Source organism: Lynx rufus, unplaced genomic scaffold, assembly GCF_022079265.1.
Source record: "Lynx rufus isolate CCGP_SWC_20201006 ecotype Redwood Valley unplaced genomic scaffold, mLynRuf1.p SCAF_4, whole genome shotgun sequence".
Lineage (NCBI taxonomy): Eukaryota > Metazoa > Chordata > Mammalia > Carnivora > Felidae > Lynx > Lynx rufus.
The window spans coordinates 94911787-94931221 of record NW_025814856.1 but is presented as its reverse complement, the minus strand read 5'-3'; the positions used below and the strand labels follow the sequence as shown (position 1 = coordinate 94931221).

General features: G+C 39.1%; 1 protein-coding gene across 3 annotated transcripts in view; it reads right to left on the bottom strand.

The window, feature by feature from the left end:
• CDK14 (cyclin dependent kinase 14) overlaps positions 1-19435 on the bottom strand; it is a 486541-nt gene that overhangs the window by 440671 nt on the left and 26435 nt on the right. Inside the window, exon 3 of one of the 3 annotated variants that reach the window (XM_047096602.1) lies at positions 18786-18815. The exons of 1 other annotated variant lie outside the window; for it this stretch is intronic. In XM_047096602.1, coding sequence (XP_046952558.1) covers positions 18786-18815 — 30 coding nt within the window. Of the gene's footprint in view, positions 1-18211; positions 18222-18785; positions 18816-19435 lie in introns of all 3 variants that reach the window. One more of the 3 variants, XM_047096604.1, reaches the window with a different exon arrangement.

Here is a 19435-nt window from a genome sequence, read left to right as displayed (position 1 = left end):
GCATAGAGTAGGCTGGAGAAGAATGGACAGGGATCCAGGGGAGTAAACAGAAGGCATCTGGCATATCTTAGAACACAAATGCACACAAGCACAACACAAGTGCACACAACTTTCACTTCCACCCATTATACTCTTTATTTGGGGGGGGGGGTGGGTTGCAAGTGAGCAAGAGGCAAAGAGAGAGAGGGAGGGAAAGAGAGAGAGAGAGAGAGAGAGAGAGAGAGAGAGAGAGAAGCAGGGCTCACCCAAAGTGGGGCTTGTGTTTTACCTAAAGCAGGGCTCAGCGGGGCTCACCCAATGAGGGGCTCGAGCTCACCTGATGTGGGACTCAAACCCACGAACTGTGAGATCATTACCTGAGCCGGAGTCAGATGCTTAATAACTGAACCAATGAGGCACTCCTACCCATTACAGCCTTCAGATTCACTCTCTGTAGGTGTTTATCCTCATACTTCTAAGTCTCAGATTCACCACTTGCCAAATAGGACTAACTAGAGGAACTGCTTAAGATTTGTAAGGATTAAATGAGACAACATCAAGTGCTTAGTGTCTATATACCGGAAGCCCTGTTTTTACATGCCCCACTACACACACTTAAGTACAGTTTTTATCACATCATCTTACACTTATTTTGCTCCCATAGCTGTTTAGTGTATGTGTTCTATCTCCCGAGGTACATAGTATAGTCTTTCAAGACAGGCAAGAGCTGGGTCATTTCACTCTTTTGCTGTCTCCCCATGCACCTACCTAATATAGTGCTGTGTAAACAGAGCAACAAGATAAATGTTTACTAAAACAAACAAACCACAAAACCCCTCTAATAAAAGTATAAAGGTTTAGTGAATTTGTTCACCTGCAAAACAGAAGTATCACTAATGAAATCACTAGCTGTTTTCCTCTGGTCTAGAAAATGCTCACTTGATTCATAAGTTAATATAATTATGCTTCCTCATGCAGAAATCCTCCTGATATAAAATTGAAGTAATTCAGCAGATACACCTTTTCAGCCAGTGCTTCCAATTTTAATATGTACAAACTATAAAGCATTCCCACTGGGGATAATAAGAAAAAGAGAAAACTGCGGAGTTGGGAGAAGGGAAAGAAAGGAGAGAGCAGAGCAGGAATAAAAATCTCCGGAAAGAGAAAGGAAGAGGGAAAATAAGTGCAGGTCCAACAGCCGCCCACCAGTGGGCAGTGTCTATGAGGTCAGAGGCTCAAAATGCAGGTGCTTAGGAAAGCCCCAGGTAGAGCCAACGACAGAAGCTATACTCCCTTGTACTGGGAATGAATGAAGAAAGTACTGTTGTTAAGTAGATTGAAGAAAATTGCTTAGGCATCTCAGATAACTTGCATCTCTAAGACCACTATCGAAACAAGCAAGTAGGGATCCTGGAGGCCTGTTTATGAGTACAGATCCATAAAATGAAGTTAACAACTATGAGCACTAACAATCAGAAAAGCCCTAAACATCTGGACAGAGAACCAGATGAAGGACCGTGACCTCTAGCTATGACCTTGCAAGAAAGAAAACTTAACCATGAACAAGTCACAGTAATTATGAGGGATGACACATCCAGAAACCCAAATAACTCTTTCAATCAGTGGGAAAACAGAAATCTGAGACATAAGGTATTTTAAATGGCAGACCTTTAATAGAAGAAAGTGATTACACAGGTGCTGGGAGACAGAATGAGTAAAGCAGAAACAGAGACATAACCCCAATATTAGTAACTGTTAGAAACAGCTACAACCTTGGGACTGAAGAAATAAAAGGGAAGATGCGGGGCTATCAGAGCCTGGGTGCTCAGAGTAGGAACTGGTAAAAGGACTGTAAGGAGGGAAGGGGGAACAGGACACAGTATAACTGACATTTGGACCTCGGTTGGGGCCATGGCAAAGTTGATACTAAAAATGCCTAAGAGCGGCACCTGAGAGGCTCAATCAGTTGAGTGCCTGACTCTTGGTTTCAGCTCGGGTCATGATCCCAGGGTGGTGAGAGCAAGCCCCATATTGGGCTCTGTGCTGGGCATGGAGGCTGCTTGGGATTCTCTTCCCGTCTTTCTGTCTCTCTCTCTCTCTCTCTCTCTCTCCTCTCTCTCTCTCTCTTAAAAAAAAAATCCTAAAGAAACTATTAGCTGGCCACAAGAGAAAGGCTGCTGACAGGAGAGGAAAAACAGCAAAATCCTCCCCACTCCCCTACATTTCAATCTCCAACCAGTGTCTCCTACTGCCAGAAACCAACAGGAATCCAGCTGGCAAAGGGAAATCTGGGAAGTGGATTTCACAGAGCTTCAGACCCAGCCTTACAAAACAAAGTAGAAAATGGTGGGCTTGACGCTGAAGACACAAATAAATAGCCAGCACAATTTGATATCTATATTTTCCCTATTTGGTTTCAAGTTCCTCAATCTGAGAGCTCTCCAATATGTGTTTTCCAAGAACCTAACTCTGATTTCTGAGTGTTAATGTCATGAAGGTTTTGTGACTAAGAACAAGTTGAAATATTTCACTAGAACTCCATTCCTCTGTCAGGATTATAAATCTATTTCCTATTTATTTCGGCCAGAATTTTCATACAGAAATACTGTTTTAATTGAGAACACCGCCCAAATACAACAATTTCTTCCAACAAAGAAAAATTCTTAATAAATTCTTAGCATATCCAAAATCTGTTTAAATATCTCTTAATTCTCTGACACAAAGAACTGGCTTCTATATTGTAATGAGATTTGGGGCCCCTGAGAGAAGCGTATTTTGTTTTGCAGGTAAGAGAGATGTGAATCTTTGGGGGCTAGAGGGTAGTCGCTCTCCAAGAAAGCACCCAATGATCCCTGCCGCCTATGAGTCACACTCTTGTGTAGTCCCCTCCCATGCTAAATAGGGCTGACCTGTGTAACTGACAGGATATTGCAGAAATGACCATGTGTGACTTCTGAGGTCATAAAAGACACTACAGATGCCATCTTGCTTTCTCTTCCATTACGCACCCTGGGAGAAGCGGGCTGCCAGAATTTGAAGACATTCTCTGTAGCTCTACACAGATGTTCATGTGGCCATGAACCGAGGCCTTCTGCCATCAGCCATGTGAGCAAGCCATGGTGCAAGCACACCAGGCCAGTCCAGCCTTCAGATGACTGCAGCTCCCAGCAACATCTTGACTATAACCTCCAAGACACCCACAGCCAGAACCACCCAGCTAGGCTGCTCCAAATTCCTGACCAAAAGAAACTCTAATTTACTCTAATTAAACCTTAATTAACAGATGTTTATTGTTGTTTTAAGGCATATATTTACAGATAACTTATTGTACAGCAATAACAAACATCCCCTCAAAAAGCCCTCCTTGGTTATGTTCTCTCATTCCTTAGTCAGATGGACAAGATTCACTTAACATGCCTTGCTCCTGGTCCCCTCATTGGGCCTAAAGGAATCTTCCAGCCTCATTAATGTGGTTTATTTAAAGAGTCCAGCTGCTCCCACCCTCTCTATCTATTCCACTACTCTTTTGTAGTGGAATATCTTGAATTTTCTGTCAACCAAAGCCAACAGAGGAATTAGATGCCCATGAGGTTTTAAGCCCCCTAATACTGGAAGCATTCAAGCAGATGATCAAAGATTACAAAAAAAAAAAAAAAAAAAAAATTACACCAATTGGAAGGTGGGACTGTATGACCTCCAAGGTCTCTAATAACACAAGTCTCTGTGTGTCCCCAACCCCAACCAAACCATGCAGCAATTATCATCAAGTATAGCTAAGTATTGAAAGTAGCCTGGAATTCACAGAAAAAAAGAAAAAAAGAGAGAGAGAATAGTTCATAAACTTAAGATGCTCAACCTAACTAGTAATTAAAGTAATGCAGATTTAAAAAAACCAGGAAAGCATTAATTTTCATGGGCCAGGCTGAAAAAATCTGCAAGTTTCAGGAAACACATCAGGGCAAAGAATAGAGACACAGACATGATAGGTGAGAGTGTGGATCAGGGCATATGCTCTTTGAAAGGTAACCTGGCAAAATATATTATACCTTTAACTGTCCATAGCCTATGTGACTCGGCACTCCCAGGTGTGAACAAAACTATCCAGTCACCTCTGTTTGTAAGGATAAAATTCTCTAAGTGGCCTAAATGTTCATCAATTTTAAAAATGGGTAAATAAATTGTAGTGCAGCATTACAATAAAGAGCGTGCAACTTATAAACAGAATTAGTTGGATCTACATATGGGCAAATATGAAACTCCCTCAAAAGAAACTGTTAGGGAGAAAAACAAAATATGTCCCAACTGCATAAAAATAACGAGGGGCATATAAACATAGAAAATGTCAGAAAGGAGTTTTAAAAATGCTGTTCACAGATGCCTCTAGGGAGGAGTACTAGGGACCTGGGAGGAGAAAAACATGCTACTGTTATTCTCTTTTGTACTGCATGCATATATTCCTTTTTTTTTTTTTTTAAGTAAGGGGAAGAGCTTGGGCGGGGAGGGGGGGCAGCGGGGGGTGGAGAGAGAAGAAAAGAATAAAAGGTTTAAGTTATAGTTATTTTCAACTAATTTTATAATGCAGTCCAAAGTAGCCAGAGTCTGCCTTTGGGCTTAAAACACTCAACATGCACATTCAACCGTTAAAAATCATCTCCAGGAGAAAAAGGTCCTTCACACTGTCAAGTGTGCCTCCCACTAATTAGAGAATGAAAGCTCTTTTGCCATCTTAATGCAAACCACTAACTCAAGGACTGGAGGCATCCCCAAGATGAACATCCTCCTGCTGTAAGCTTTGTGACTCATGAACTGTGATAGAATTGCCTTTCTTTGAATGTTTAGGCAAAGAGTGGCAAGGTTAAAGAAATAAAAAGAAGTCAGCATTCATCTTACTAACCGGTGGGAGTCATCCAGAGCACATAACTGCTGTCAAAAAGCTGGCTGCTCCTGCCTACTGCCTCTACCCATAAATGTCAGATGTGATTTTCTTCTCCATTGACCAAACCCTTTCTGAGACTAAGTGACCACTTCCCAGACCAGTGATCTGCTTAAAAGAAGTCTAGTAAGTAGCTGTTAATTATTCTGTGTGTGTGACATAGACGGGAAACCGATGTAGGACAACATGCTTCCAAAAAGTACATTCCTTTTCTTTTCTGGCAAATACGTTAAAGATGAGAACTTTATGTCTTAAAATAGGCTTGTATTTGCTAACAGGTGAGGGCACTTTCGTTCATCTAACTACAAATAAATTATAGCTGTTTAAAAAACATTCATTTAAGGGGCGCCTGGGTGGCACAGTCGGTTAAGCGTCCGACTTCAGCCAGGTCACGATCTCGCGGTCTGTGAGTTCGAGCCCCGCGTCGGGCTCTGGGCTGATGGCTCAGAGCCTGGAGCCTGTTTCCGATTCTGTGTCTCCCTCTCTCTCTGCCCCTCCCCCGTTCATGCTCTGTCTCTCTCTGTCCCAAAAATAAATAAAAAGCGTTGAAAAAAAATTAAAAAAAAAACATTCATTTAAGTGACATCAAATGTGTTATAACCTATTTAAAAAGGAGGAAAATACCCAGAATTTTCCTAATAAATTATTTAAGCAATGCTATCATGAGACTCGATAGAAAACCCCCTAAACAACCTTACCAACACCTTCTCCCAGATGTTGAGATTCTTTCTCAACTCACACCTGGCAAATGTCTAGAATTTTAGAACTCCTTTTGAGTTACAGAAAAAAAGGGGAGGAGGTGGGCTGCAGAACCAGTCTAACCAGTTTCTTTTGGAGCTTTTAAATCATTTTAAGGTTGTTAAAAAGGGAATTTTTTTTAATAATTAAAAATGAGTTTTATTTATAGACTGATACATTGTAAATCAAAGACAGGCCCAAAGTTAGTTTCCACAGTCAAAACACTAATGGCCTGAAAAAACTGAGGAGTTGCTTAAGAAAAGGCCAAGTGTCCAAAGTAATAATATTTAGAAAACCTTCCCACTATCATAATTTGTACAGACAAATATAAACATGTTGAAAAGGACACATGTAACCCCTAATCTCCACAAGTCTATATAATGTAAATTCTGAGACTGGGACACTCATCCTTTCCTATAAAATGCCTGCCACAGGGCAGGTGCTCACTAAAATCAAAGGAGCTCATTTTGACAAAGGCATCTACTTTCTTAGAGGTAAGAAGTCTAAAGTTCGTAACTATCTACCTTGGTTTTTTTTTTTGTCTAACCTTTAGCAAAAGTAAAAGCTAAATGAACAGAATGTTTTGAAATAACATGAACATATAGTCTCATTACATTTTTTAATTCAATAAATTATAATAAGCATCAATCCATGCTCGTTGAATGTTTAAGTATAAATTATAAATTAAACTGGCCTTTGGTGGCCACTGCAGGAATGTGATAACCTCTGGGCTGTACTGCCCAAATGGGTGTCCAAGAAATGATGTTCCATGACAAATCACTTGGGTTGTCCCTGGGAAATGATTTGAGAAACATGAAGGTAAAGTTAAACAAGTTTCTTCACTGAAGGATTTCTGAAACTTAAGTATTAAATGTGCAACCACCAAGAAGAGGATATAAGTTTGCCAAGCTTATTTGAGCAGAAAAACACTTTGTAATCTACACATATGGTTACTGTTGGGTCTTTATCCCCATTACAATTTGTAAATGAACTACATAGAGCTGTTGCCTCAAATTGGACATAAGCTCAACAGGGATTTATAGACTCCCTTCCCAGCACTGAAACCTGAGGCAAGTTACTTAATTCATCAGATTCCTTACTTGTAAAATGGAAATAAAGATATGACTTAACTCACACTTCGAAGAAAAGAAACCCAAAATTGATATATATTAAGCAGTCAATAATTGCTGTATTATCATTATGCCTGTCTTAGACTGCCCAGACTGTCACAACAAAACCATGGGCGACTTAAACAACAGTTCTGGAGGCTGGGAAGTCCAAGACCAAACTCTGGCAAGGTTCAGTTTCCAGTGAGGACTCCCTTCTTGGCTTGCAGATGACCACCACCTTCTCACTGTGTCCTCACATTGGAGGGAGGGAGAGAGGTGGGGGGGGGAGAGAGAGAGAGAGAGAGAGAGAGAGAGAGAGAGAGAGAGAGAGAGAAAGCTGTCCAGCGTGTCGTCCAACAATAACACTAACCCTATCCGAGCAGAGCCCCCCTTTTTGCCTCATTTAACTTTACTTCCATAAAGGCCCTATCTCCAAATACAGTCACATTGAGGATTAAGGCTTCAGCACAGGAGTTTGGGGGGGACCATAATTCAGTCCATAGCAAGTCCATTCCCATTTGAGTTCCAGTCTTCTCACTTCTTAGTATCAACTCTATTGCTGAAAGAATAAAAATCTCAAGCTGTTGAGATGTGAACACATTTGTCCCTTTACTGGCACCAGAGATCCATGGAGCATAATATTGTTGGTTTGGTTCTGGGTCAAATAAATTAAGCCACTTTACTTTGAGAAGATGGGAAAGAAAAGGGATACGATTTCCTGGTTTCCTAACTCAGGCATCAGAATACCAGGCTGTATCATCATAAAGGGGTCCGACAAAAAAAAAAAAAAGAGCATAGGTGTGGGAAATATGGGCTCCACATATATTTCACAACTCTTCTCATCACACGGTGGAAAACCACTTTCAGAAACAAGATTTGGCTACTGTTAGATCAGCCAAATCTATAACTTTATGAATTAAGAAATTTCCATATGGCGCACATCAAAACAAGTAATCATAATCCTATGTGATGAGAATGTAAAAGATGAAAAGCAACTAAAATTTATAAAGTCAAAGAACAGACTAAAATAAAGTGTTTGTCTTAAACATTACAAAAATTAACACTTATGTTAATATTTGATAGAATACAAAGAGTGGAAGCATATTTAAAATCAACAACAACTGCATGTACTAGTGAATAAACAGGAAATGCAAAGGAGCTGACCAGGGAACTTCTGGAGACTTTTTGCTCACCCCATTCAGAATGCCCTCTCTCTGTCCCTCATCTCTCCTCCAAGCAAAGGATGGTTCACCTTCCAAGCTGCACACATATACCACCTCCCCTCCTACACTGGCCCATCTCCCAGGTTCCTCCTCAAACACCTTTTTATACTGTGATTGAAGCCCTCATTTTACCTACTGTAATTATCTCCCCCTGAGAGACAAAATTTTCTGGAATGCACAGGCTAAATAATCAGTCTTTTTCATCTTTGTATCTCCAGTAACTAGCCCAAGTCCTGACACAGAGTGGGTATTCAGAAAATGCGCTCTGAATAAATAAAATGCTTATCATTCATGAGGTAATAATAGGAAACAAACACAGGTTTCAAAACAGCTTAGTCAAAGAAATATAATGTAAAGAAACTTTTCCTACAATAAGGAACATTACATATTTAGCACAAGGGTAAAATTTTATCTTAAATGACAAAAAATGCTTCAATCTTTCAGAAAAGTGACATGGCAATACCTATTAAAATCTCAACAATCTATTCATTCCAGAGAGTCAGCTAAGATTATTTTCCAAAGGAAACAGCCAAAAGAAAAAAAATAAACTACTAAAGTGTCACAGAAACTTTCATTATTTAAAATATCAAAATATAAGAAAGTCCTTAAATAGGAAGAGAATGAGCAAAGTATCATGCATTAACTCAGTGAAATATTATACAACCAAAGAACTGATACTTTAGGACTACAGAAATTTGGTGCACTATTTTTTTTTTCACTTTTTAAGGTTACATTTGGAACACTTCATCATTAATTTATTTAAATGGTGCAAAGTACATATGTCACTTCTGCCATATTGCAAACATGGACATTTTAAAAATAAAATTATTACATTATTTCTTTAAACAGTTCTAGTGAAGTGCAATTCACATTCATACAATTTACCCATTTAAAGTATATGGTTCAGTGGTTTTTAGTATATTCACAAAGTTGTGCAAACATCAACACAATCAATTTTGAGCATTTTCATTACCACAAAAAGAAAGCTCACATTTCATGGTTGTCAGTCCCCAATCCTCTCATGGCCCTCCCACCCAGCCCTTCGCAACCATCAATCTACTTCCTGTCTCCACAGAGTTGCCTATTTTGGACATGCTTTTGAACGGAATCATACAATATGTACTCCCCTGTGACTAGTGTATGTGATTAGCATAGTGTTATCAAGGTTTATTCACGTCATTTCACCTATCAGTATTTCATTTCTTTTTATTAACTAATAATATACTACATTTTACTTATCAGTTCACCAGTTGATGGACATGTGAACTGTTCTCACTTTGCGGCTATTATGAATAATGCTGCTCTGAACATTTATATAAAGAAGCTTTTGTGTGGACATGTTCTTATTTCTCTTGGGTATATACTTAGAGGTAGAATTACTGGATCAAATCATAACTCTATGTTTAACTATTTGAGGAACTACAGACTATTTTCCAAAGCAGCTGCACCATACAAATCCTCACCAAAACTTGTCATTGTCTTTTTTATTCTAGTCATCTGAGTAGGTATGAGGTAGTACTTACTGTGTTTTTTTTTTTTTAATTGCCTTTCTTTTTTTTTTTTTATATGAAGTTTATTGACAAATTGGTTTCCATACAACACCCAGTGCTCATCCCAAAAGGTGCCCTCCTCAATACCCATCACCCACCCGCCCCTCCCTCCCACCCCCCATCAACCCTCAGTTTGTTCTCAGTTTTTAACAGTCTCTTATGCTTTGGCTCTCTCCCACTCTAACGTCCTTTTTTTTTTTTTTTTACCTTCCCCTCCCCCATGGGTTCCTGTTAAGTTTCTCAGGATCCACATAAGAGTGAAACCATATGGTATCTGTCTTTCTCTGTATGGCTTATTTCACTTAGCATCACACTCTCCAGTTCCATCCACGTTGCTTGACTTGCAATTCTCTGATAGCTAATGATGCTGAGCATCTTTTCATATGTTTATTGGTCATCTGCATATCTTCTTTGGAGAAATGTCTACTCAGATCCTTTGTCAATTTTTAATTGGATTGTCTTTTTATTATTGAGATGTAGTACTTCTTCATACAATCTGGATACTAGTCCCTTATAAGATATACAATGCATAAAAATGTTCACCCGTTCTGTGGGCCGTCTTTTCAATTTCTTAACATTATTCTTTTAAATGTGTCCAGAGAAGCCTAAATACCATGGAGATTTCATTCTTACCATAATCCATATAAAACATACATGAACAAGTACTAAGAAAATTTACACCACTCCTTTTTCCCCTTGAAATTGTATTTCATTCCTCTTTTCCCTCAGAACTTCATCCTAATATATTTATGCTTGGAAGTCTTTTATTGATTTATGAATACTCTACACATTTCTCTGCAACAAGAAGTTTCATACATATTTCAGAATTTTTAAATGCCTTTGACTTCCTGTGAAAACATAACTCTAAGCTTTAATATTTTTCTTCTGGATTCAGTTAATATAATTCTTTTTCTATTTTTTTAATTTTTCTATTTTTATTATAAATTATGATAATTATTAATATGGATACAATACATATGATGTTTACTGTGACAAACAGTTGTTAATCAGAAGGAATACATGTATTTGGCAATGCATTGCTTAATAGGATGGATGGCGTAAGGGATGGTTAAGAGGCCTTAAGATTCGTCTGGCTCAAAACTATAAAATGGTCCATCCTTCATTTGATGATCAGGGCTTTGGAAACCTGGGGCCAATATGCCACAGCGAGGTTACAGATGGAGGAGAATGGGTTTTTTTTGTAAAACAGGAAAAGTCTGTGGTAGAAGGGAACATGGGAAAGGAGAGTCTGCATGATGCCCAGATGTAGGTGTGTTTTCAGGGAGATGAATTTTCAGAAAGAATACCTCAAAAGTTAAGGACCTGAAAAGAGATTCTCTTAAAACTATCTAGACTACCTATCTCTTGGAAAGTCTCTTTGCACTCGCCCAAGTGTACATGTTCCCCAATTGGAAGATAGCTGCATTAGAGGGTCTTATACTCCCTGAAATGATTATGTATAATGAATATTTGTTTTAGGACACAAAGTCTCTCTTTAAAAAAATTTTTTAAGGTTTATTTATTTTTGACAGAGAGAGAGAGACAGAGCATGAGTGGGGGAGGGGCAGAGAGAGAGGGAGACAGAATCCGAAGCAGGCTCCAGGCTCCGAGCTGTCAGCACAGAGCTCCACACGGGGCTCGAACTCACAGACCACGAGATCATGACCTGAGCTGAAGTCAGACGCTCAACCAACTGGGCCACCCAGGCGCCCCTAAAGTCTCTCTTTGATAACACCTCTATCTAAACAAGACAGAAGTGTTATCTTGGGTGGAGAAAGCAACTTACTTTCTCCAATATCTCATAATAAAATAGGATGGGTCAAAGCAGTAGTCGAGACATTTCAAATAACAAAAAAGGTTTGTGTTCAGCAGTTCATAAGAAGAGATCTAACTGTGTATTAAATTCATGTCATTTTCTTTTACCCTAAAAGTTTGATGGCTTCAAGTCACTTGCTACACTAGACAACAATATACAAATAAACCTAAAATAGCTACTTTTAAAATCATACTTAAATTTGACAAGAGCTTATGCCTGGGTTAATACTGCTTATACTCATCTAAATGTCACTTTGACAAACTACATGTTTGCCTTGATGACATCTCCCCCTAGGCATATTATGGTGCTTCCATTAACTCCGGTGTTATCTTTGTAGCAGGAGAATATGCCTAATTGTTTTCAGAATATTCATAATTTACAAGGCTTCTCTCTGTGGTCTTGATTCAGAATCGCTCATAACATTGAGGGGAAAGATCCCTGCACAGATGCTATCCAGTGTGTGTGTGTGTGTGTGTGTGTGTGTGTAATTATTATTAATTTCAAAGAATAAAGTGTTCTCTTTGAAGCAAATGTTTAATAGTTATGATCCAAATTTTAGATGAAAATGTTACCTTATGAAGTATACAATAAAAAAGATGTAGGGGCGCCTGGGTGGCGCAATCGGTTAAGCGTCCGACTTCAGCCAGGTCACGATCTCGCGGTCCGTGAGTTCGAGCCCTGCGTCAGGCTCTGGGCTCATGGCTCAGAGCCTGGAGCCTGTTTCCGATTCTGTGTCTCCCTCTCTCTCTGCCCCTCCCCCGTTCATGCTCTGTCTCTCTCTGTCCCAAAAATAAATAAACGTTGAAAAAAAAGATGTTACAACAACCTTGGGCAACATGGAAAAACTTTGCAAATATGCAATCATGGAAGACTATAAACTCAACAATTCCATTCAACAGCATTTATTAAAAACCTACCTTGAATAAGACTCTGTGATAGACATATGGAGGAAAAACACACTTCAGCCCTTGATTCTAACACCAAACTGGCATCACAAAATACACAAAGAATCTGAGAGTTACCAAGGGACTTGTGACCCAAATATTTATCCCCAAACTTAGGTCGTCAGAATTCAAAAATATTCTCTGGGGAACCAATGACTTATACAATCAGTTCTATAGTCAAATATTCCTCCCTATCTGCTCTCCTGTCAGTGGCATGAAAATTCAAACAAATCAGCTACAAATCTTGCAAAACAGACAATATTTTATGAGAATAGTGAAAGTGATTTTTGGAAAACTGCTTTTCACATACAAGACCACAGAAAATGAGGATCTCAGGATCCTCTTTATAATTAACAATTAAAGATGTAAACAATCTATAATTTCATTTATGCTTTCAAAGAGAATGAAATGATTTACAAATTTTTTAAGTCTCTTGGAAAAATAAATACAAAGGATCTTCTTTATAATCATGCTTAAACAAGGGGCAATGTATGTCTTATCATAAAATTTCAGAATATCAAAAAAAAACACTTTATTTTTTTCTAAAAAGTAGCACATAGTTGCAAATAAAACCCAGGAACAAACTTTATTTTCATGATTATTAGTTTGTTTTCTGTAAGACCAAATTCCAATTAAACCCTCAATACCTATGAGATATGAATCCATCTTAAAAGGATTCACCTTTAGTGAACTTTTTCTAGTGCCAATTACCCTTGAGCCAGCCTCCTATATCTTTCTAGTTCCAATTAATGAGGAACATTCTAGCCAGCTAAGCCAACTGGAATTATTTGTGTTCGAAGGGGCTTTCTGCTGTGGAACGTACCGCCATCTTTCTCCAACTAAGTCCCAGGAGCCTTTCCTGGCACCACGTATACACTGTGTGCTCCCCTGCAGCCTTTGTGCCTCATAGCCCACCCAAGCCAACTGCTGAGAAAGACACACAATCTCCCCAGTTTGTGGGCCTTAATGGTTTTTTTTTAATGTTTATTTACTTATTTTTGAGAGAGAGAAAGAGTGCATGCATACATAAGCGGGGGAGGAGCAGAGAGGGAGGGAGACACAAAATCCAAAGCAGGCTCCAGGCTCTAAGCTGTCAGCACACAGCCTGACACAGGGCTTGAACTCACAAACCGAGAGATCATGACCTGATCTGAAGTTGTATGCTTAATCGACTGGGCCACCCAGGTGCTCAATGGGTTTTACTGTTAATCACTCTCTAACAGACAAATATGTAAGTGTCCAAAAACTCTCAAAATAATGGCCCCTGGTCTAAGTATCTGAAATTCTTCTTGGAAAGCTAAAACATAATCCACTTTTATTCACTCAACAAACTTGAACTTTAACTCATTAAAACATCCCCACTACCACTACCAGCACTCCCCATATCCTATCACATGACAGCATTTGGCAAATCCCTTCCTCCATGAGGGTCTGTCTTCCCAGACTGAAAATGCAAGGGAACCGCAACGGTGGCTCTCAGGTGAGCAGTCTGCCTTTCGCAAGGGTTCTGGACAGACAATTACCAAGTCAGCTAGGGCATTTCACCGCGCATTCTGTCATTCACGAAACATGACAACTTGTATGATGTACATCACCCAGCGAATTCAGAGACATTAAATGAGTGGTTTGGAGAAATCAGCCGAAGCCAGAATGCAAGAATGCTGGATTCCATGATGCTCCATAAGGACAGGGGTTTTCAGCTCTATCAGATCAGTGCCACCCTTTGACAGCAAACGTTTGAAATCCAGAGATAGTGATTACACACATAGACAGAAAATTGTAATATAAAGGGGAGTAATTTTCACTGTCATTCAAGTGTGTAAACTATATGTATGCACATGTATATATACTTGAATATGTAAACAAACATAACTACAATAAATAATTTAATGAAGTAGTAGGATGCCTGCAACCATTTTTAATGATTAAATTTGATTTTAAAAGACATTCATCTGTGGGAATGCAAGCTGGTGCAGCCACTCTGGAAAACAGTATGGAGGTTCCTCAAAAAACTAAAAATAGAACTACCCTGCAACCCAGCAACTGCACTACTAGGCATTTATCCATGGGATACAGGTGTGCTGTTTTGAAGGGACACATGCACCCCCATGTTTATAGCAGCACTATCAACAATAGCCAAAGTATGGAAAGAGCCCAAATGTCCATCGATGGATGAATGGATAAAGAAGATGTGGTATACATACACAATGGAGTATTACTCAGCAATCAAGAAGAATGAAATCTTGCCATTTGCAACTACGTGGATGGAACTGGAGGGTATTATACTAAGTGAAATTAGTCAGAGAAAGACAAAAATCATATGACTTCACACATATGAGGACTTCAAGAGACAAAACAGATGAACATAAGGGAAGGGAAACAAAAATCATAAAAACAGGGAGGGGGACAAAACAGAAGAGACTCAAATATGGAGAACAAACTGAGGGTTACAGGAGGGGTTGTGGGAGGGGGGAACGGGCTAAATGGGTAAGGGGCACTAAGGAATCTACTCCTGAAATTATTGTTGCACTATATGCTAACTAATTTGGATGTAAATTTTAAAAAATAAAAAATAAAACAAGTTAAAATTTTTTAAAAAAAAGACATTCATCTGAATATTTTCAATATTCTGTAAAGGACATTTTAAAATAAGGGCTGAATATGTATGTGTGTACGTGTATGTATATCCATATTATCACACTACCCACAAATGTGTACTGGTACAATTTAAATACCAGAAACAGCACTGCTACTGGTGATGGGATTTGTCAAAATGGTGGACCTGTCCATGGGATAGCACCAAAAAATCAAGCACAACTTCTGACATACTTAGCAATTACATTCCCGAAATTTTCAGAATATATTAAAAGTGGGCCCCCAAAAAGGTTTTGTTTCATATGTTGCACAGGGTTAGGTTTTTCATCAACTGAATCTCCAATAGGGACATTCTAAAATTATGCAGAATGCATAGAATAAGCTTTCACTGGATGGCTGTTTTTTGTATACTCTCCAGAATCCTCTGATCCTCCACCCATGAAACACCAGTAGCACATTCCATTATTTTGGACAAGCAAAGTTAGTTCCCACCAGTTTCCAAAACACTCCCTGAGGAGGGGCAGTACCACTCTCACTAAGACCCACTGAATAAGACTTTCCCAAAACCACTGACTGGGGCCTAACAGGGTATCAGACACAGTGCTAGGCAGTAGGGAGAAATATACGGCTTAGAGCACAGTGGGGAAAGTGGCATTAAACAACTATCCAAGTAATTCTATCAATACAAAATACTGCGAGTGCTATAAAAGAAAATTATAAACTGATAATTTAGGTGGTGGGGTAGCATCAGACTTTAGTAGTTTGTGGATCAGTAATATTGTTTCTTTAATTAGCTTGGAGACATAAATAGGTTTGTCAGTGTTTTAATTTTGCAATGAAAGTTTTTTTTTAATGATAACTACCATTTACAATCACCATGGTAACAAGAAGGAAAGAAATTATTTTTGAATTTATAAAAACATAAAAGCGGTGGAAAATCTCACTTTACTACATTATGATTTTTCTCTTTTGCTGAAGTTTGATAAAAACTTATCAAAGATTGGCATTTTTGTTACCATAATATAAGATCATTACGACTCAAGTGTGGTCTGTGGACCAGCAGCATCAGAATCACCTGAGAATTTTTGAAAAATGCAAAGTCACAGGCCCCACTTCATTCCTATGCATCAAAATCCCACTTTAATAAGATCCCCAGGTGATTCTCACCCACACTGAAGTTTGAGAAACACTGTACCAGAATAGATTATACTGACCTTCCTAATGGCTGAAATTCAGCCATAACCATCTACATTTCAGACTCAGTAATGGTCTTTAACACTCAATAACCATTTTCTCAAAGAAGCTAATTGACGGGTCCTGGAAAAATGAGGACACAAGATGAAGCATCAAGCATATGAGCCAGCATCCTAAACATCAATCACCTTTCACCCTTTAAACCTCATGACCTTGAAAAGTCATGGGGGATGAGGAGCACAGAAAGACAGTGAAGTGTCAATCACAAACAACATTCCCAGCTTTGCAGTAGCCTTGAGCAGCATAAAACTGAGTGCCACAGCTTCTAGGTGAGAGAATGCATCCAGGGACTGTGCTAAACGCTGAGTCTTGTTCTGAGTGCTAAGTACTGCCATGAGACAGAGCAATTTTTATCACTACCAGTCAGTAAGTCAGCCCGCTGTTTAGAGGACTTGACACATGCTGCTTTGAACTCATGTTTTACGATATTTCATCCCACAATAGCTTTTCTAACAAAGGAAATCTCTCTAGATACATGTTAATTATGGGCAAAGACATGAGGTACAGATTCATGCCTGTTTTCTAAGCCACTGTGATGGGGAAATAACTGCCAGTACAATGCAATGCCCCTCTGAGACATAAGAAAAGTTTCAGTATAGATCCGTGGTGACATATGACATATGGCCACATATGGCTACTGACCACATGAATGTGGTTACTCCAAACAGATAAGCTGTAAGTATAAAATATACAAATAGATTTTGCAAACTTAGTACAAAAAATTATAAAATATATCAATAATTTTATACTGATTACATGCCCAAATTATAATATTTTGATATGTTGGGCTAAATCATACATACTAAAATTAAAATAACCGATTTCTTTTACTTCTGTAATATGACTACTACAAAACTTTTAATTGTATGTGACTTGCATTAGTTCTGTTGGACAGTGCTAGTCTAGAAGCTCATTAGAATGATACATGCATCAACCATAACTTAAAAAAAATTATGTAGACAGTTATATCCTAAACCTTAGAGGATACCTGAAGAAAACATGTACTTAGGCAGCAACCAAATACAAAGGCGCCGGAAGAGGTGTTCAGATTTTTTTTAACAAACGCTGATAAACGGACCCCTTTCTGAAATGTCTGCATGGGGGGGAGGGAGTACGAATTTGTATCCAAAAAGAGAGAAATATCAAGTGTTTAATAAAAATAGACAAAGGAGAGGAGTTGTAGAAATTGAAGTGCACTGAAGTGCAATCGTAGTGATGATGACTTCTCTCAGAGACTAGGAATGCAGAGGAGTGGAAAAGATAAACAAATTCCACTGACAATAGCCAATAATTTCCTGGCCTAAGCCAGTCAGATAACTAAGCCTTCCCAACGCGCTATAAAATGGGGAAGGTGAAACCACAGTCTTAGCACTTGAGTCAGATCAAGAAAGGTGCTACACTTGGAAAACAGCCAGAGGCGGACCATATTGATTTGGAGGGAGGGAAGTATAAATTAAAATGAACTCACAGCTCAACTCACAGCTCATCTTCCAGGGTACAGAGAAAAACAGAAAAACTTCCATGGAATTAAACAATAGATTCAAAAATCATTTCCTTTAATACGAAGACCTCCACACACACAGCGGTGTTAAAACAATATCCCCAACACTGGAAAATGGTGCTGGGTCAGTTTGGGAAGGAGACTACGAATATGAAGCAAGCAAAGTAGCCAAAGCCATCTCCAATCTGGGCAGATTCCTCTCATTCCTGGCCCCTGGAACAATCCCATCACTTAGGAAATCTGGATCTCTGCCAACACGCTGCTTCTGCAGGCTGCTGGGGGATGGGTGAGGAGGGTGGAAATGTCTGGGCAGCTGGCTTTTATCACAAAGCCTTCTCTCTTCGAAAGGCTTATAATGAATTTCCTAGACATGATATAACACAGTATTTTAAGTGATTAACAGTACAAAAAGATCACATTTTAAAAAAATAAATATCTAAGGTGTAAGGGGCCAATAACTACATGAATGAAATCTGATAAAATACGAAAACATTATATGCTAGTGATTTTTAAATGCCTTTCATTAGCCTTAATCTTAACAAATCTATATAGAAGAAAAAGAAAATAACATGTTGAGCACTTAACAGAGGCACCAGGCACTTCCCTACCTTAACTCACTTAAAAATAACTAACTTCTAATAGGGAATTCACCTTGAGCCACTCACTGTTCTAAGGAGTTTACGTGTATTAAAACTCATGTGATTCTAACAACCCTACAAGGCAGGTATTAGTATTATCCCCCTGTTCCAGATGCACGGGGAGGTTAGGTATCACACAGTCCAGAAGTGCTGGAGCCTGGACATGACTGCGGATTTATGACACCTGGCTGCTCGGCTGGAGCACCCCGACTTCTCGCCCAATCTATGAAGCTGCCTCACAGCCTCTACTCTCAGATAACGATACTCAGACACTGGGATCCAGAGACTTATTGTACATCATGACAAAGCTACTAAGTGGCAGAACACGGATTCAAATCCATATCCAACACTAACTTCTTCCCATCAACAGCTTCCTGTTTTCACCAAAGCCTTGCCGGGGTTTATAATGCTGTCCAAAATATCGTACTGTCTTCTTATTCTCTAGAGGATTGTTGCTAGCCACTTTTCCTTTCTTCCCTCTTAGCCAAGCTGTCAATATTCGTACCATAGTTTGAGATGGTGACTCTTGAGGCATCTGAAGAATACAAAATAGGATTTATGCTCTTCACAGCTATGTAAATTCAAGCATTCAGGTCTGTAAGTCTGTCACGGAATATATGGAAAGTAAAAAGCATTTGTCTGAATGGACAAATTAGTGGGTACCTTGTATTATTTGTCAGTAATGTTAAAATACTGAGGCAATAACTATCATTTTGAAATCCATATTTCTAGGGTATTTAGGCCACAGCCTCCCCTAGTCTGATCCTGAATGCAATGCCCTTAAATCCTGACTTCGTCAGGTGAAGCAGAATAATGAGGTGAAGGTAGGAGGGCAGTAAACCTGGTCTCCCGACCCAGCTCCACTGTGAGAACAGAAAATTGTGGCCTGGGGCACAGTGCTCACCTTCTTGGAACACAATTTCCTCCTCTACAAAACAGATATGAAAATACTTATCCACTGCTTCACAGGGTTGTTGCAAGAATTTTCTGAAATAACATATGAAATTGTTTTGTGAACTCTGAAGCCCTATAAAATCTACTATGATTATGCAGTGCCACTCTTGCCTGCAGGAGCCAGCATGCATAGGGGCTTCAGGACTTCTGATGACGGCAAAGAGGGAGACAGAGGTCCATCCCTCTAACACCACATACTCA